This window comes from Rhipicephalus microplus, chromosome 1, assembly GCF_043290135.1.
Source record: "Rhipicephalus microplus isolate Deutch F79 chromosome 1, USDA_Rmic, whole genome shotgun sequence".
In the NCBI taxonomy this organism is placed as follows: Eukaryota; Metazoa; Arthropoda; class Arachnida; order Ixodida; family Ixodidae; genus Rhipicephalus; species Rhipicephalus microplus.
In genome coordinates, this window is record NC_134700.1 from 182,539,950 (window position 1) to 182,560,710 (window position 20,761).

The 20,761-nt window shown below is 48.5% G+C and overlaps 1 protein-coding gene across 3 annotated transcripts in view; it reads right to left on the reverse strand.

The window, feature by feature from the left end:
- Positions 1-668: 668 nt before the first annotated feature.
- Positions 669-20,761, reverse strand: part of LOC119178373 (uncharacterized) — a 148,319-nt gene continuing 128,226 nt past the window's right edge. For all 3 annotated transcript variants that reach the window (XM_075888691.1, XM_075888685.1, XM_075888699.1), the window contains exon 4: positions 669-6,367. In XM_075888691.1, coding sequence (XP_075744806.1) covers positions 5,501-6,367 — 867 coding nt within the window. In that variant the 3' untranslated portion in view covers positions 669-5,500. The remainder of the gene's footprint in view (positions 6,368-20,761) is intronic.

The following is a 20,761-nucleotide window of genomic DNA, read 5'->3' on the forward strand; positions in this document are numbered from 1 at the left end:
ATTGCGAGAACAGAATAACACCTTCGATTTTTTTACAGAATAACACCTTCGATTTTTTTTTTCCACAGGATGTTTAGGGGCCCTTTTCAAGTTACTCCGTTGCTTCCAGGTTTCTGCCAAGTATGTCAGTACTTGCGGAATGAAACGATGGCATGTTTGCCACATTAAAGAAACAGTGGTAGGTTTTCGTATAAAACTTCTAGGCGCGCAAAACTTCAGACAACTAACATAAGAGACAAGGACGAGCGCACGAGAGACGGACGTCTCTTATGTTAGTTGTCTGAAGTTTTGCGCGCCTAGAAGTTTTATATGGATTACCAACTAGCCCAATCCCACACTTTACTTAAGTAGGTTTTCGATTGAATGTTTTTTTTTTTTTTTTTGTCTTGTGCACTCCAGACTTTTCACTCCCTTTAGTGAATTTCCTTCACACGGGAAGGCTGTCCCGCTACGAACTGTTCTTGTGATCGTTAAAGTTTCCTTACACTTACATTGTTTGGTCTGTGGCTATAATAAAAGCACTTTTGGAATGTCAGAAATTGTTTCTCAAAAATACACAGATTCAATCAGTAGTACAAAAGCAAAGCGCCTACCTTCACGGAAGATGCGAGCCTGACTTAGTCAACAAGCAACTGCAGGAAATAAAAAAGGAAACATGGACACCATAATCATTTTCTATGAAATATAAACACTTCTCATATTTTATTGTCCCAACAAACCAAAAAAGCGCGGAATCTACAGAATGAGATAAAATTCAGCGTTGAAAAATACTCTTGAATGAACGTTACTTTCAGAGATGAAAAAAAAAAAAAACTGCGCACTTGCAACTGCATGCATCTAAGAAGGCTCTGAATACGTTGGTTCTGGATGCCATGGAGCTTAGTCGAGGCTAGATTGTTCTCAGGTGAAACCACTTCACTTCACATAAAAAAGAAACACTGCTAATAAATAATAGGCTTTTCACTATGCATTGTATCTTATGACAAAATTGAAGGCAACTTGGTGTCGTTCTCAGCCATTGACATCATACCTCCCATATGAGTTTAATTACTAGATAGAGCCATAGATAAAGCAGTATTAAAAAGGAACAATCCACTCCTGAAACACGACATACAGTAAAAGCGTCACAATAATTCCTGACAACATAACTAGGGTCCAAACAATGACATGCGACTTCGTTAGCAATTTTCTGCTGGTCGCCTTCATAACTGCAATAATACCAAGCAGCAGTAAACTAGTCCTCCATGTACGAAATAGAGTCACTGAATATTGCAGGACAATGTACTTATCTCGAAACTACTGCAGAGTCGTGAGTCATGTAGCCACTGTGGCTGTTATAAAGTCTGACAGCTCCAGCTTGAGTTGTTTTCTTATGTGTATGCATAGTTGATTGGACGGCCTGCCGGGTGCTGAATAACGCAATTCGGCACTTTCAGCTAAGATGTACTGCTAGTAGCATCAAATGAACGATCATTTTGCACTACAAAATGAAGCGAAACGATTCCATATATTATAAAATATGAGATACTTGTGCGTTTTAAAAAAAGTAGTTAACGATATACAGTACTTGGTGCTCTACTAAGGGATAGCATAGAGCCGTCCCGTGATTCTCACACTTGATGAGACCCTGTTGACCCAAATCACGCTGTGAACGAGTTCCCGAAGAGATTGTTTAAGCATGCGTAAGTGCAGTACGACTATAGGGCCCAAGAACCCGACACCTTACCGGGGTTTTGACGCCGGTGTTCCAATTCTGACTGCGGTGGCCGCATTTTCGAGGGAAACGAGAATGCTCGAGGCTCGCATTTTGGTGCACGTTAAAGAACCACAGTGGTCGAAATTTCCTAAGCCCTCCATTACGGCGTCTCTCATAATCATATTGTGGTTTGGGACGTTAAGACCCATCAATTAATATTACAGTCATATGCACCTATAAGTGCTCCTCGCACATGAATTTCTCTATTTCATCTTTTTTATTTTCTGGGAGATTTTACGTGTTGCATAAGTGTCATGGATTTGCTGGTAAATGAGCAATTACGTTAGCTTTCGCACACACAGATGTGCGTGCAAGTCTATAACGAGGGATAACTCTACAGGAAACACAGGGAAGTATTTGAACCGGCTATTACTATTTGTTGTTTGTCCTACGCGTATGAACGCGTACGAAGGAGTCTGAAGCCTTCTTCTCATCGAAGCCGTAAAGACGTGTGGCAGCTTGGGCTAGTTGGTATGACTTGTCGTCGCTCTGTTCTCGCGCTATAACTATCGTCAGGTCGTCGATCTGTTTTCGCGCTATAACTACCGCAAAGAAGTTAGGACTGCTTGAATTAAATGAAAAATTATTATAGAAGAATCGTTTAACACTCCCATTGCCCCTGCTGCGTGACCATCTATCTGTTCATGCTTTCTTTTCTTTCTCGCTGCATACGCGAGGCAAAACAAAGACCAATTGCTTCTCGTGGAAATGATGAGAACAGTTGTGTTTTCTTCTACAAATAAAAATTTAGGGGTAATTCATTGCGTTTAGCCAGCAGATGACTTTCACGGAAACTTCCAGTTTCGCGTCTTAGCAAGCGCAGCTGCACAGGACGTGTTCAATGGTCTCATCAGCTCCGCAGTAGTCGCATGTAGGAGTGTCTGCCATACCAATTCGAAAGGAGTACACCTTTTTAAATGCAACACCCAACCAAAGGCGGCATAACAGTGTCGCATTGGAGCGGGAAAGTTGTGATGGTAGCTTTAGCTTGAGCGATGCCAGCTCCGGATGGTTTTGAATCAACTTGACCCCGGACCATTTTGTATGCAGAAGATACTAGGACCTTGGGCATCTGCCTCAGTTGCGCCGAAAGCGACTAAAGCACTACTACTTTACTTAAAGTCAACAAACTTGAGCGACCGCCTGTATAGACTGTGTGCTCTCCAAGTGTGCTCGTGATTGTGTGTACCTTCTCATCCCTCTGCAACCTCTTTTCTCCCCTTCATCCCTTTCCCAGTGCAGAGTAGCAAACCGGATGTGCGTCTGGTTAACCTCCCTGCCTTTTTTGCATCTTTATCTCTCTCTCTCTCTCTCTCAAGTTTCGCGTGTAGCTTTTTTCTGGGCTTGAACTATGGGGCTACGGCAACGCGTATGCATAAATCTCCCAATACGAAATTTACGTCTTAAGTTCTCACAATCTGTCGCGGTGTAGCAATGATTACGGCACTCGTCTGCTGTCTTGTAGGTCACGGGTTCGATCCCAGCTGCGGCGGTCACCTTTTATTGGAGGCGAATGGTCAGAGGTCTGTGTACTTTGTGATCCCAGTGTTCGTTGAAAACACCACAGGGGGGTCTAAACTTCAGAGGCCCTCTACTACGGCATCTCTCGTGTAATTATCGTAATTTCGGCCCTTAAAACCCCAGATAATATTATGAAACTTGGAGGTTTCCAACATTCTGTCTGCTTATATAAACATATTACGCGAGCCTCATCAAGGGCCTCTTGGAATAAGTTGTAAGATACGAAAAAAAAAAAAAGCTGTATTGATCGTGCCGAAGTTTGCCTCTTAACAAGAAGCGAGCTCTCAGAATAAGCAGAAAATGATGTAGGAAAAAAAAAACTTCAACAGTCCAATTATATCAAGTTGTGTTCCACAGGGTCGCACTTAGATATGTACGTAACAAAGAATTTTCTGGTAATGTCAGTGTTCTACATTTCACGTCAATGTTCTACAGTGTTATACTGGTGTAAGCGCAGTTAAATACCGGTTCTATATCCTGAATTCGTTGCCAGATTTGTGGCGAACGCTGTAAACAAGGCACCGTTAACGATACCCTGGATGTCGACATGCCCTTTTAAAGGTGGCTAGCCGCCGGACAACCACATTAGATCGGTGATGCAATAAATACGGACAACGCGGATTCACTATACTATACTACGCATGAAGTATGATTTAGCTCGGTTGGAACACGTGTATCACGCGCTAGGCACTACTGACGAGATGTGTTACCCATAGATGATGATCTGAGCCAAATGAAGTCTTTTTCGTAGCTACGCAGAGTTTCTAGCACGAGCGAATTGTCAGGTTAGTGAGGAAGTTCCCCAAAACGCATGGAGGCATTTCCGCACCTTAAATGTCCACTCACCACCCTGCGTTTAAAGCCGAGTGGATGATTTTCTCTTCTCCTTCATACACACCATCCATCATCCTCGCCCCATAGTTCTTGAATACACGTGAACAATATCAGCACTAAGCGCTAGAGCCTATCAGGATTTCGCGCTTCTCGGTTGCGCACGCTGTTATCACCGCTTGCGCAGTGATGACGCACAAGATGAAGTTTGATCGGTTGATTGTGCTCAATATTCCTGCAACGCGAAGAAAAACGGATGGACAGCTGCATGGCAAAGCAGTGCAGGAGACAAATCACGTGTGATATTTCGCGTATATCAACGAATCGAGAGCATTTGTCACGAGAACTACTGTCACGAGAACTACTGTCTGCGTCACAGTAGTGCACCAAGAAGGACGAGAAATATTAGGAAAAAACATTGCGCTATTCTTTGTTTGTATTTTGGGAGCCTAGTGAGTGGCCCTTTAAGGTAAGGCACACGTTAGAATATTTTGTTTCTTCACTGTTGTCGATCGCGAAAATGGTGAAAAAATAATGAAATGGAGATATGGAATGTTAAGTGCGCGTGTCTGTTGAAACATGTGCGCCCATTCGTTAAAAAAACTCTGTCAAGCGAAGCGAGCACACAAGTCGAAATATAAATAGCGCCACTTACACAACGTGTGGTACGGAGGCAATGAGAGCCAAAATGAAATATTGCATATATACATCAATTATCATAAGCGATGACAATATGTGGCGAACGCGAACGATCACTGCACACAAGTCGAGGACAAACGTTAAAGCGTTGTGAGAAAATGGTCCCCTTGCATCCTTCTTTTTTGGTATCGTATAAGGAGAGGAAGTCCTTGTCGCTTTATCCGCACACAAGATACGTCCTCGAAGCTTTGGAAGGCACATAGGTCGCTGCACGCAAGACCAATTCGAAATTGGAATTCGCGTTCAGAACTGTTAACTATCACACACTTTAGCGTCAAGAGACATGTGGCATAATTAAGAATATTGAGTTCACTTCATCTTGACTCGTTGATCTTATCACATTTTGAGTCTCAACAATGTTCCGTCTGATTGTGCACTTGACGCTTCAATGTGTTGGCCCAGTAATAAGGCATTTTACGCGAGAGTTCATCTCAGTGTAGATGAAAGTTGCTTGAGAGTCGTTAAGTCATAGACGTCTTCAAGATGTTGCAGGTCACTCCCTCGAAGACGTCCTAAGCACTCATCCTCACGAAGTCGCAGTGGACGGCTGTAACGACAAGGCACACGAAAGCTTTCCGTCGGGGAAGGCGGCTGGACGAACGGCCGTCTTCAGCGTTCAGGTAGTCAATTGACGGTGGGCGGAATGGGAAACACTGCTTGGTCTCCAGAGAAGTCTTCAGCTTCGCTCGGCCGTTAGCTCGTAATCTCGCCGTTTGTCTTGCGCATGATCTCGAGCTGAATCTCGTGCTCGCGAGCCTTCATGCGGAGAGCGGCGATGCTTGAGCTTCGGCGGTCGGGACCTGCGCCGCCGGCAATGGGAGGCGACGTGGACGGCGACAGCGTGGTCGCCGTTACACCCGGAGACACGCTGGACGAAGACCTGGCGGGGCTGCTGCCGCCCAGGATGGGCCGTTGCGCCGCTGCCGCGGCCAATTGAGCTGGTGGAGGCACAAGTGCTGCCGTCGCAGCAGTGGCGGTGGCTGGAGGAGGTGGCGGTGGTGGTGGCGGCGGTATGGCCACGGCTGGAGGCACTCTTTGGTGAAGCAGGGACGATGGAGGCGACGGCGGTAGCACGGGTGCCGTGGTAGGCGGCCCGACCTCGGACGGCGCGATGTCGGCCCGCTGCCGGTTGTGGACGGACAGCGTGGCCAGCCAGTTCTGGAAGGGTGCCGGCGTTTGGTACAGTGCCGGCAGCGACGGCGGCAGGAAGTGCGCGAACGGGCTGATCGGGAAAAACGCGTGGCCCGGCGTCAGAAGCGGCATGGCGGCCGCTGCTGCAGCCGCCGGCCCAATGTAGGGCGAAAGTCGGGCGGCGCTCAGCAGGGCTGAATCCTGTGCCGCGGAGGTCGGTGGCTTGCGACCGTACAGGGAGCCGAAGGCTGCCGCTGCTGCTGCGGCAGCGGCCATGGACGGAGAAGGATGCGTTCCGGCAGCCATGGTCGGAGTCGAAGAGCTCAGTGACTGCGCCGTCGAGTACGGGTTGTAGCCCTGAGACTGGAGCGCGTTGCCAGCGGCCTTCTCCTGCTTGCGCCACTTGGCACGCCGGTTCTGGAACCAGACCTGCATAAGATGCAATGAGAAAAAGATTTCATTAGGAGAGGCGCATCACTTCGAACATTGGTACAATACTTATGAACGAAAATGGCACGTGTACCTATACACGCTATTTATTTATGCGCTAGGGAACGCTAAACATGAACTGCTAAACATGAATGATTATGATCGATTCAGTTTCTGTCTGGTCACTTGCCGATCATGACCAGACAATACCGGTGAGAACGCATACACGGAAGCACCCGGCGGGCGTCAATCGAAACGCGAAAATGCAAGGAATCAGAATTTCATGATTACGCATCAACTGCATGCCAACGTCCGAAGATCACAGTGCCATTTTAGTAGCAGAAAGGAGATGGATGCGTTGGAAAAAAGAACATGCCTGAGGACCTGTAATAACACCACTCTAAAATTTCGTTTTTTCAAAGGCGAAGACATAGGGTCACAAGTGCACTGTATAGCATAACTGCCGGTAGCACAAGGAGCACTTTTCTGGCCTCACGGTTCGTGCTCGAAGGCTCGCCGAGCCCCTAATAGTGGGTGAGCAACGATAAATCACCAGTGCTGATTGTGCCTCTTACACGAGAACATGTGCGGTGCTTCGATGAACCCCCACACAACATTGCGGCCGCAACATGCAGCCCTACATCAGGGCGGCAATCGCGCGCGCATAAATGTGCCACGAATCTGTGCGACCGCACCTCTTCTTCGCGCTCTGGCGCTGTTTCTTTGTCGGCAGGCCGAATGATGCTCGCCTGCACTGCGTGGTGCCATTGAAAATCCGTCCGGGCAGCGCGCGTCGGCGCCGTGACCCCTCGGACCGCCATTAAGCGCGCCCGGTCCCGCCCACGAATTCAGGTGGGCGTCAACCGTCCGCTTCGCAGATGGCCCCCGCGCACACGCAATCAACCCTTTGGGTCGCGCCACTTGAATGTGTTCGCTCTCGAAGCACCGCAAGCCGCTGCTACACCCAACTAAAACCGCTAAAACCCTAACCGAAGGTAAGAGCACGGCAGAGAGTGACTTCCAAAAGCCTGGGCGCACGCTCGATTCGCTGTCTCCCTCGCTTCCGTCCCGCCGTTCGTTGGGATGAAGAGCGCGTTTTGTGCTTCTAAACGCCGTGTATACAGTTCGCCGGGCGCATTCTCGATGCGTAAGGGCTTAGCTGATGAGGTGGCCGCGACGCAACAGCGGCCCGTGCGTGCGTATTGTATACCGTGCACGCACACACCGAAACCCCTTTCCTCCCACTACTGCACCATCTGACGTCTCCATCGGTGCACCACCGAAGCAGGTGTTCGGATGTGCATAAACCAACACAAAAAAAAAGATGAGAGAGAGAGAGAGAGAGTATGGGCGCGACGCCGTCGTCTCTACGTTATTCTCCATTCAATGGCGACGGTTTGTTTATTTCTCCCACCGGCCCTGTTTCTATAGCCGCGGTTATATATCTGTCACGGAGAATACAGGTCTTCTCCGTGGCGTAAGTGTACCACGCATTTCGTGGTTGTTCTATTTATTAATGCATTCGACTTGTTTCTCACGCGACGTGGCTTCGGTAATAACAGTCCCATTTTTTTCTTTTTTTCTTTTTTTTGCGCGCACAACGACTTCGTCGCTGGTTCCGAATGCGAGGCGGCCCCGCCAACTGGTTTACGTCGACCGCCGGCACCTGCGTCACTGGCGCCGCCTCGAGATGCTTTATAGGCTCGCCTATGTACACTGACACTTGAACTCATTGCTCAGCGGTGGAAGAGCATCGATAGCTTCGATAGCGACGCCTTTTTCTTCCACGCTCTTTGTGTCGCTGTCTAGACAATGTTTGTACGTAGACGTGACAAACGTCCCAGACACACTTGTCCTTATGGGTTACGGCTTGCACGTTCCTCTATGGAGCGCCTATAGCCCGGAGGCCCCATGACGTCATTCGGTACGACAGAAACGACGTCTGCATGCTATTGTGTGAAGCGCGCATGTACTACGAACTGTATACTACCCACAGCGTTCTCAGCTGCCTGCATGTCTTTTCGTTTAATAATGTCCAAGGCATCTCATACATCGCCGATAACCTAAACAGATATAAAAAGAGCGTTATTTTTTTTTTCCTCGTCAATGAGTGCATCGAAAATGGGAGGTTATTATACACAGAAAAAGGCAGCATTCACTTCAGCATAACCTGAAGCTGGTTCTATACTTAGCAACATTACAGCAACGCTCGTTCGGTTTAACACTGAATGAGTATTGTTTGAAGACAGCGATCGGACCATAGTGATACTTGCATAATTAGGCAAATTAATTGCCTTTAATGAGAGTGGTGCCTGTCTTTGTCGCACACGTGCTTATATCAGTTACTTTTAGCGCATAATGCATCGTTTCCCATGTATTCTTTCGTGCCTTATGACCCGCATTCTAGAAACACTGGTTCAACTTACAACGCAGGCCGTACAGCACACATGCCGTGGTCACGCACGCAAAGTATAATTTTTGAAGGGCTAGTCTGCAACGTAATCCTAGTGATTACAGGAACTTGAAGCACAGGCTTCACGTATCCGTAGCTCATGCTGAAAAAAAAAAACTAATGAATTGAGATAGCCGAAAAAAAAAAAACATTGGCGATTGACTCTTTACGTCAAAGCTGCATTACTCAGAAACAAACTCGTTTAACCCCGGTACTTATGAACCCTGCGTGGGCCTCTTGCAACGATGTTCAAAAAAGCCATACGTGCACGCGCAAGGTGCACAGCTCGATACAAAACATCTATCTTGTCGCATTTATTTAAAAGGCCATGGATGATGTACGAGGCCTGCCGAAGCATACACTGAAATAACAACTAATGTAAACAAATAAACTAAAATGCTCAAACAGTGCCCGTACTTAAGGTGCTCGTCCGAAGTGAGACGGCAAATATCCCTTCGCCATCTGCGATCCGAACTGGGCCTCTAACAACTTCGCGCCACTCATGGTCATGTTTTTACCTGCAAAACAGCTGTCCCTGTTCTGCAAAGAAAAAAAGAAATCCAGAAGAGCGTCACGTATCATTACGCCGAGCAAAAACGCCTGCTCAGGAATTCGCCGAACGTATACGGCTCGCATCGATCAATCAGGCATCTTTTTTTTTTTTTTCTCCCGTGAAACATCTTCATTAATTGTTGTTTCGTTATTTTCCTCTCCCTCGCTGTCTACGAAATGGATCACCGAACACCTTTACCCATTCCCTTCCATTCTTTCTTTCTCTCCCTCCTTCGTAACCTCGCGACTCGAACACACTGTGTAATTTACGCCACACAGTCGGCCATCACTCGTCCTTGTGTGTATATTCGAGGAGCACAGAGAACGGCCCTCAAATCATAATTGAGAATTATTGATCTCTGATCCGTTATTTTTTTTCTTTATTTCTCTCTCTCTCTCTCTCTCTCTCTCTCTCTCTCATCACGCTGCCATTAATAGTACGCTCTAAACAGTTGCGGACGCTTCATCTTCTGCACGCTTATGCCACAAAAATGAGGAAGATTTGCGAAGGGTCCAAGCTCAAGAACCTGCCTTTCTCTCTATGAGGGACGGAGGCACAGCGGCTGAAGACCCTGCCCCTTAAGCGCAACAAAGCGAGCCGTTGTAGGAGAAGACCAGAGGAAGGAGGTACAATAGTAAAAACATATATTTAGGTACGAGAGAGTGAAAGGACACGACAGTTGTCCTCACTACATCAAATAAAAAGCATCGCGTTACGGGCCTAGCAAGGGTAACAAATTACAGAGCGCTTCTTTGCGCAGGCAAAATGACAAGGTGGCGTGCATTCCACGTCGCGCAGGGACGCGTCTCACCGTCAGATTGGAGCGCGACTTTTTGCGCGGCAGCGTCAACGACTCGATCTACAGTCCCAGCTGACCTTGCGCGGCCAGCGGATTTGACTGTCCCACCGTGTACGAGAATCGCTCTACGTTGACTTCGCTAGTCTTTCTGTGCCGCAAGCAAACGTTCAAAATAACAAAAAAGCCTTAGTCCAGAGATACAGGGACAAGAAATGACGAACGCAGTGCGAGGAAGCGCTGGCCGAACATGAAGTGGCAGGCCGGGCGTAATTTTCGCGCGGGCACTTCATCGTGTGAGCCGCGATGTGCGCGCCTCCTGAAGTACGAAGACATGTGTCCCCCCTGTGATTGCTCCGCAATAGGAGGCTGACACCCGGCGTATACCTTGCGTGTTGTACATAGCGGGTGGAGTTAGGCCCCCGAAAGGTTAGCTGTCGAATTCGGCGCCCTCCGTAACCACAGGCTCCCGCGACGAGCAATCGGCGTTGCCGTATACTTGCGCACAGAGAGGTGTCAAGTAAACTATCGTGGAGTCTCGAAGCTGGAGAGAAAGAGCGCGAAGGAGGATCGCTAGCCAAATGACGAGAGCAGGGCTTCGTGTATAGCATCGGCATTGCGACGCATGTAATTAAGTCGGCTACCGACACAGCCAGCGGTGGTGTCTTCTCTGTCTCTCGATTGGCAGCCGCCTTCGCGCACGTATCTCTTGACGAAACTTGTGAGGACCCATCTGCCGGAGTCGTATATATAGACATCGAGTGACGTTTCGAGGAACTAATACAGCTGGTTTGAGGGAATGACCAGCGAAACCACGCCGTAGTACTGGTATTAACGCGTAAGTTTTATGAGTTCTTTGCAGAATCTACGTTCGTAGAAGCGAGTGGTCCGTTTTGCTGTTGATTCAGTTTCCCAAGAGCTCTCCGCGTGGGCAAGAGGTATGAGCGTACGAAGGCATCCCTCCAGGTGATTCCTTGAGTTTGAGTGATTTTATCTTACTGAGTACTATATGAAAGCACTAAGGGTGACTCGGCCGTCAAGGAAACATTCCCAAACAAATGACACAAAGCCAGTAAGTCAAAGCACAGAGCAAAACAGCCCTCGACATGGGAAGAAGACGATAAACCATAAAATGCGAAACTCAAATATTCTGTCAAGTCTAAGTACGCAGCTGCAGCCTATAGACGTATCATACAACAACCCAGAGCAAGAGGTCAAAAAGAAACGGCGTCCCGCGTGGCCGAATGGTGACCCCTCACTAGCCTTGAAATTTCCAGCCGCGCATACAGAATCACGCCGATGAGCTCGAGCAAGCGAACGTGGCCAGCAGCGCCTTATTTTGAACCCTGACGCGGCCTAAACAACTCGCGCGCACGCAACACACTGCGATGGGCAGCTACTTCACTGCCATAAAGCGTCGTGCATCCTGCCCCTCCTCCTACTTAGGAGCCGCGAAACGCTCGCGCCTGTCCGAAGGAGTGAATACATATAACGCCGTGTCGAAACGTGACGCTGATTCCGCTATAAGCGGGGTCTTTTAGGCATCACGCTGCTCATACAGCCTTCTATTGCGTATAGGCACGTAAGAGAATCGGCACTTTTCATGCGCGGAAGGGCGTCGGTTGCAGCGAGCCTGCCACGATTCAAAGCTCCCGCGTTTCCACCGACGCAGAGGAGAAACGCATGCTCTGCAGCTGTGCGAAAGGAGGAGAGGGAGAGGACAGGGATCGGCGCGGCGCACGCGAAACGGCTTCCAGCGCCTCCATGACGAGATAATCACAGCTTCAGCGAGCACATCGGCTAGAACACGCCACCGAACGGTCGCCGCATATTTTTTTATTTTATTTTTATTATTTAGGTATTTACATACTTCGTACGCGGAAGGGATGCTGCTTGTATCGCGGACAGCAGCTACGTAGACGGCAGCCCGTTCCTTGTTTTCCTCGTCGGCGTCAAGAAGACGTCGGGGTGTCGTGCACGGCGCGTGTGTAATAATACACGACTCGTAATGCGGCTGACGCCCGTATTCGCTGCTTTTGCTCCACAATAAAGGAACCTGCGAATATATAGTACAAGCGACGCAAGACTATCGGGGGACAAATGCTTCGTGCTTGAGTATTAGACACGCGAGGTCCATATTTGGCGTATAAACAACAAAAAAAAATACTTTGGCCACCTCTTCAAGATGAAGTTCTATGCGCTTATTTCATTTTTTTTTCTTATATTCTGCCGTCCTCATTCACGTCAGAATGGCCTCGCGTATCGGACTGCCGAATTCTTTTCGCTTGTCAATACAGTGAGTATACTCCATTCTCACAGAGCGCGCTCTTGCGCGGGGCCTCGCCTTAATTTTGGCGAAACGCAAACCTTGTCCCGCTTAATACGGCCGAACTGCGACAGCCGAACCGCGACGCCCGAGACAATGCGGTAAGAACGCCGGAGGCATGACGGCTTTTTCTCACTATACATACGCTTGTCCAAATTATAAAATGGCGCTAACTGGCGATAACGTGTAGTTTGGTAAACAGGATAAGGATCCGGGCGAAGGAATAGCGGTAATAAAGCGAATCCCCAATGAGACCGAACGGAATGCGTCAGTGTATAATGCGTTTAACCGTATATTCATGCAGTTTGCTTGTATACGCTCTCATCAGGGTATAGGCTTCTCCATCATTGCTATTACTTGTATGTTAAACACTGAGACGGCGCATGGTCGCGGTCATTAACCGTCTAGACGGAGGAGACGCACGTAGCCCGTACTTTGGGCGCGAGAAGCGATCAAGTTGCCGCAAGTGCAAGCCGCCAACGAACGACCGTATGCGAGGATTTACAATGCAGATTATCAAGCCCGTAGGTACGAGTACTTTAATTCTGCCTCACGTCGGCAGCCTGCGCGGCGTGGCCCATTCGTGACTTTGTCGTCGAGTCGATGCGGGATGCCCATTAATGGCTTCAAGTGGAGCGCACTGCTGCACAGTTCTCGGCGTCGCGCTGCCAATCGGAATGGCTCGCGTGCAGGCGACGTTTCAGGAGCAGCAATCATCATTACCGTCGCGGCCAGCCATTAAGAAAAGCCTCGCATTCAATCACGCGCGCACAACCGAGGACGCCTCGCAATTACGCTCGTAATTGGCGTAATAAAATGACACCCAGAAGCGAAAATCGGCAGCCGGGGGATAACTAGTGCACAAACGAAACGCTGCAATCGACGTCCGCTTCTCGGGCCACCATATGCACCCAGAAACGAGTTGAAACAGCGGTTTTATTGCATAGAACAATCGATTTCCCACGAATGAAGGCGGTCATTTACTCTGTTCATTATAATTTGGCCCTTAATATGTGCTGGCAACTCTAGAAGCCATCTGAATTGAATTCGCGACATTTCTTTTTAACATCTTTCATTACCCTCACCCCTTTCCCCAGCACAGGGTAGCCAGCCAGCCTAAGAACGGGCTAACCTCCCTGTTTTCCGCTTAAACTTTCTTCCTCCTCCTCCTGATTTGAATTTCCAGTGAACGTTTTTTTATTATTATTACAGCTGCGAAGTCTTGCGAGAAACTGCTAAATTTTCTTATGGTACTCTTTTTTTTTTTTGCTTTATGTAGTCAAGAGCGTCACCGAATGTATCCGATGATGCACACTCGTGCAGTAACAGCCAGCTGTATGGCACAACTACCATAAAATTCTGCTCATAATACTTATAGCTGTTGTTCCTTTCCCCTGGTTTTGAAACGTGTGCTTCGCTTCACGAAAATGCTCACGAGTACGAGGCGTAAATCACATAGTGTGTAAAAAGTACAACCTACAATCTTGTGAATTTGCATGTTGCAGAAGATTTAAATTTATATTTTCGTTTTTCCCTACGTGCCAAACTCTCGCTATTTCTATGGTTCACCATGTAGCTGGAGACGCCAGATTAATTTTGTCAACGTTGGGGGTGCTTGACGCTCACCTAATTTTAGGTTTTTAAGTGTTTTCACTTTTAGCTCCCACCAACTGCAGCGGCCATTGAAGGGTATCGAACACGCGTCCTCCATCCTAATAGAAGTGACATTAATTGTTTAAGGTATAAACCACAGTGCCGGTCACTTAACTGGTGTACTTAAGGTTTATGAAGTTGGTTTGTTGGTTGTTCCTCAGACTCCTAGCACAACCCACCACTGCGAATCGGCCACAAAACCAACGGTATACCTCATTTCCACCTAACTTGGCATCTGTTCTTTTTTCACCCCCAAAAGAAGTAAACATTGCTGACCTCTGTACTCCGCCTATTCTTTTATTCAGTTTCATGCTGCGTATACGTGAGACTTTACGTAATACGTCCCCGCACCCCCCTCAAGTCTGTCGACACATATCAATTCAAGGCTACGGCAAGCACGAATGCGCGGATGGAGAGCGAGGAAGCGCTGAGGACAGATGTTGGACGTTGTCCCGAGACCCATTGCGACGCGGGAGCTCGCAAAGTGGCCGTCGCAAATCACTCCAGTTAATTATGGGGTCATTAAGAGATGGACATCGTACGTAGGAAGTAAGCGCACGCAGTTCTGCGTATATATGAGGCGGTGGCTTGCGTGCACCCGCGAGAGAAGCCATGCTGCCGTCAATTCCTTAGTGTAGGCGTCTTTCACCACTGTGGCGTCGCTGCTATCTGCAGCGTAAAGCTGATGGTATCCTTGTCTACTCGTTGGTTAGAAGCTTTCAATTGCTAGTGTCACCCATGTACAGTATGATGCGCTGCACGTGCATGCACTTCATATGCGTCTGAGAGTGCCCCGCCGCTGTGGTCTAGTGGCTGAGGTACTCGGCTGCTGACCCCCAGGTCGCGGGATCGAATCCCGGTGGCGGCGGCGGCTGCATTTCCAATGGAGGCGAGAATGCTGTAGGCCCGTGTACTCAGACTTGAGCGTACGTTAAAGAACACCAAGTGGTCTAAATTTCCAGAGCCCTCCACTACGACGTCTCTCATAATCATATGGTGGTTTTGAGACGTTAGACCCCACATATCAATCAATCAATCAATCAATCAATCAATCAATCAGTTTGAGAGCATACCACACCTGCACTTGCAGTAGAATACACTGTTGGAGAGAACACAGAAAAGTTAAGAATATGAACTTATTTGTAAACACAACGCAAACTACATCGGAATATGTGATTTACGTGCCTTGATTGTACACATCAGCGACTGCGACCTGTGTATTCTCGTTCCGCTCCCACTGCTTGGTATATGTTCTATCTATCTATCTATCTATCTATCTATCTATCTATCTATCTATCTATCTATCTATCTATCTATCTATCTATCTATCTATCTATCTATCTATCTATCTATCTATCTATCTATCTATCTATCTATCTATCTATCTATCTATCTATCTATCTATCTATCTATCTATCTGTCTGTCTGTCTGTCTGTCTGTCTGTCTGTCTGTCTGTCTGTCTGTCTGTCTGTCTGTCTGTCTGTCTGTCTGTCTGTCTGTCTGTCTGTCTGTCTGTCTGTCTGTCTGTCTGTCTGTCTGTCTGTCTGTCTGTCTGTCTGTCTGTCTGTCTGTCTGTCTGTCGTTTCCGAGCCACTTAGGAATTCTATCATGCCTTGTTACAGCGCTAGCACACTTATTCCCTGTAGGCCATGAATGCAAATTGAAGAAAAAAGCTTTCGGTGTTTTCATTAGGCGCAGAATTTTCAATATCTCCTGCGTACTTTCACCAGACATGAATCGTCCGACGCAATCGCGTTGAACTTCTCTCACGTAACGCCAACAAAGAAAGGAAATAATGCTCCAAAGTACGGCGTGACAATACAAGCGCCGATTATCTAACGACTATTGAATAATCGATATCACGACCCGCAGCTGTATCTCAACGAATTCGAGAAACATGGCCTTCCCTTTTGTGCCGACATTCATTCGATGTCTATTTGAACGGAGATAAGAACATAACCTTCGTGAGGAAGCAGTCGAATGAGCGCATGATAAAGGACCCATAAGGCAACGAAAAATAAAACAAACTAAAGGTCGAATATCTATCTTACGGGAACAATCCTCTTACGCGAGGGCGGATTATAATCTTGCGGGAAAATTAGGGGTTCACAGAAGAGTCGACTCCCCGCCGAGCCCCAAAATTTCTGTTCGCGGCACGAAAGAGGGTGGGACCCACCAAATTACCGCAGGTCCTCGTGCATCCCGCACGAAAATTTATGGCTCTTTCAGGATTTATTAGCCTCGACTACGGCTGCCCTCACAACATCGTTTTTTCTTTATATGTATACACATATACCGTACGTGCCCACGAATCCAGTTGCCCCTCATTCGCTGCTTGTATGCTTGCTTAGCGATGCTTTCTTTTTATGCAAAATGTTTCTCGAACGCGTGCAGCGTGACCATTCTGTAGCTCGTGTACGCGCTGTCCATCTAATTATGGGTGGGCAAAATCAGATTTATTTGCTGCGAAACCGATTCTGACCGCTTCGGGAAACGCCTGCTGACGATCTTTCTCGACAGCTCTTAATGTAATCACCTGCAGCGAAAGCAGCAGAATATAGCTATAGTTCATATTTGCCACTGACTGTCTCCATATTTTGCGCTTTTTGCGCTGCTTATCCTGGGCTCCATGGGAATGTAGCATAGTATAGAAGAAGCTTGCAGCACTTCTGTGTACCTCGCCACGATGCTGCAAGCAGTTTCGTATAGGTCGCTAAAGTAGATAACAATATTTAATGGTATCACCGGAGGTGTTAGCCTTGCTTGTGATACTCCGGACATATGGTATATACAGTGATCACATATACTCACAAATAATTCATACAGTCACGCACATGCGTTCTCATACTCATCGGCGGATTCACAAGTATACACCGTCTAGACCGGCTTTCTGTCATGGCTTCGCACAGATCGATCGATTGATTGATTGATTGATTGATTGATTGATTGTGGCTTTGCGGCTGTGCACTGTGTAGGATAGACATTTAGAAGACTAAATCGAATCACTCCAAACAATAATTATCCAATATTTGCGGAGGGTCACGGTCTTTCGGCTTGCTTCGGCCGCTGCGGTGGTTGTTGTTTTCGCGGGTTGTGGGAAGAGCGATCTTTGAATATAAGTAGAGAATTAAAGACAGTTAGTATATCAACACACTCACATATTTTAGAATTCTTACCCCACCCCCCCTCCATACACGTATCTATTTCTCTTTTTGTGCGCCTCTTGCCCCCCCCCCCCCCCCTTTTTTTTTCTAATATTGCCTCTCGCACGTGCTTGGACCGTCTTGTACGCTGATCGAGTAATGGTCTGTGCGTGTACGTACAATATTGTCACGAATACTAACCGTCGTTATCATGCACACCTATCAGCAGTTATCAAGCGCGCTCGCCATAAACTAAAACTGCGATGCATTCGGGAAGTTCTTAAAATACGTGACCATGGTTCAGTACAGTATTGCATTAAGACAACACTTCTTTACCTACACCACGGCTCATACCTGCATAGCATTGTGACGTGGGTCAGTCGACACTTTTTTTTTACCCAGGGGGGGGGGGGGGGGGGCAGGGACCGACACCATTTTTAGAGTGAATCATCGTATAATACTGCGCATTAAAATGAATAAAGTAACTTATATTACCATGCTACCATCATTTACATCGCGGAGCACTATGAAGCGAACAGCAATCGTTGGGAAAAATTGATTGCAGCTCGGCGATGCTCGCGCAGGCGCCGTCAATAATCAGTTACGCAGCTGTTTCCCATAGCGCTCGCCTTCACTCCGCTCTCGCTCAACGGCGCATACATAAGCATTAGGTGGGCGGTGGAGCGCACGGTAATTCGCGTTCACACTTGCGGCAAACACGCATAGCTGTCGTATACTGCGGAACGCGAGTCGGCGGGTTCGGCCGGGCACGGTGAGCTACGACTCGCGCGTCGCGAACAGGTGCCGGCCGCGCCGCAGCGCCGCGCTCGGCGAGAAAACAGCCGGACGCCCATTTGGCGCGCTTATCTGCATTTCCGCCCCGCACTCTCTCGCTATTTATTACCGGCTCGAGCGGAGCCCTGTGAGCGGAATACGTTAACCGCGCGGTCGAGACAGAGACCGCGTTTTCGTTTCGTCGCTCCCGCTAATTAGGTGCAGCGTGGTGAAAACCTGCACTACCGTTCTCAAAACCGATTACGAGATTAGGTACGGCCAGCCGCCGCGTGTCACTCTCCATCAACTGATGGTGTCCCCCGTTGCAGGCGCTGCCGGAAACGGAGCTGCACAAACCTCCCCGAACGATTCTACTGAAACTGTTGTGACTTTCCATGCATGCATGCTACAGTAGTCCAAGTTCCGAAGCTTCATTTTATTTTTCTTTCTTCTTGACCGCACACCGGACTTCGCCGTACTTTACGAAACGCTGCGCTCAACTATAGAGAACACATTGCCAGCCGTGCGCGTATGTATACACTCCAAGTGGATTATAAAAGCAGCAGCGTCCGGGAGATGTCCTCCAACACTCATCCTCTCACCTCTGGATGCCCACCTGTCGCGGCCTCCCCATCCCCAAGCGTATCTCTCCGCTCATTTACTCTTCATTTCTCGGCCTTTTCAATGATTTTGTTATCTTGATGACGCCACGCGGAAAGACTGGCTTCTTTCTCATCTTTTTTTCTTAAACGACAAGGATACCACCATCGTCTCTCTCTCTCCGTCTGTCTCCGTCGCGTCGCGCAGATTTAAACATCTCGGCTCGGTAATTTGATAATTGCCGGTGGTTAGTCGGCTCTTTGGCCTTCGTCGTTGCCGCCGCCTTGTGGCGGCCCCGATCCTCCGGAGTCGACAGGCGCGCCTCTCTTTCCCGCTCTTCACCGGCCGTCGCGTCCTTCACTGGCCGCCCTCGAGCAGCCGTGTATTTAGTAGACCAGCTAGAAGCGACGTCGCACTGTCGCAGCACTGCCTTACCTCTCAGACTATGTCCTCGTCTTCGACCTACACACACACACACATACACACTGCATGCATGCATGCATGCTTGCTTGCTTGCTGTAGCGTGCCTATTTAGATGGGGCCGTATATACGCGGTCTCGTTTGGTCCCTGTGCTCTTGTCTTTGGCTCGTCGCTTCTCTTCCACCACTAGCATAATTTTTATGTGCTTCGACAGGGGCGTTCTCGAAGCACGGTGGTGGTGAACGCGCGCGCGCCCAGAATGCATAGACGAGACTTCTCTCAAGTGGCCGGCAGCGGACTAATTTGGTGCGGCCATTGATGTTCGCGATAGGGGCTACGATTAACCGAGCTAATTGTTATAATTACCGCGTAATCGGAGAAGCGCTTCCTCCGTCCGCCAAAAGTGCGGCGCCGTGAGCGACGGGACGCTGGTGTAACGACGCGAGAACGTGCCTCTCGCACCGTTCAAGGGTTTATGCGAAGAAACTACTAGAAATTAAGTGACATACTCTAGCATTAATGTTTTCTTTCTCTATACGTGGTATTACTCCGAGGCTAGGCAGAAGAACAGGTGATACGATTACGCTATTAAGTGTCCTCGTTCTTTTCACCGCAATTTATCCTGCTTCACGAGCTCACAAGGACACTGCATGAAATTTCTGCCCCTTTTTTGCAGTTTTTTTTTTTCGGTGTAACCACCGAGGGACGCCTTCTGTCGCGTGTTCCTATTTACGACCTTGTATTAAGACAACATTCATGTGACGCGGTTTCCTCACGACAAGACGTTCCTATTCTGTAATTATTCTTTTTTTATTTTTATACCAACGCTTTTTTCTTTCCTTATTAATATTATTACAGTGACTCCTATGCATTTATCACTCTCAGCTTGTGGGCGTGCCTCAGCCCCTCCACCGAGTTCGGCCCACTGCCTAAGTTTTAATGAAGACGCCGAAGTTGGCTCGCATGATCTAATTAAGGCCTGGGCAAGCACTGGACTCCTTGCGCAAGGCACTCTGCGCATATCTCGAGAAGCAGGTATGCGCAGGCGCAAGGCTGAGATGTCTTACACACACACACACTCTGGTCATCACGGCATCGTGTGGACCGCGAAGCGAGCACGTTTATTATCGGCCCCGACAACACCGCCATACATCATGCGACGTTGGTGGAGGCAGAGCGCGTCGGCGTCGCATAAACACATAGACGCACGCGCGATGGCCGCCATGTAAATTGGTCGTCGATGAAGCCCGCCAAGCGGTGACTAAACGCCCTCCGCGAGAGGCCGATTGAATTAAAAGGCCACGCGGGGAACGTCGTTCCCCTCGGAGCGGGCGCCAGCAAATTGAGTCTTGCGACAGCGAGCCGTTTAAAAAATGGAGTCGCCCTCCTCGCAAAGACATTCGAAGTTGGCGCCGTTTAATTGCCGGTGGTCGCGTGAGCGGGGGTCAACGAGAGACGGATGGACGTGTCGATGATGAGAGTGAGTGAGTGAGACGGTCAGGTTATGGAGTAGGAAGTTATACGTATGTATACGTGAATGCGCTATAGTGCACGTGGCTAACACGTTCGCTTTGTGCAACAAGCTACGGCGATAACTGGCAGAACTTGTCCTTGAACAGCCATTCGTCCATATTCCGGAGTCTGCGCTAACGGTGATGGGAATAATATACGAGCC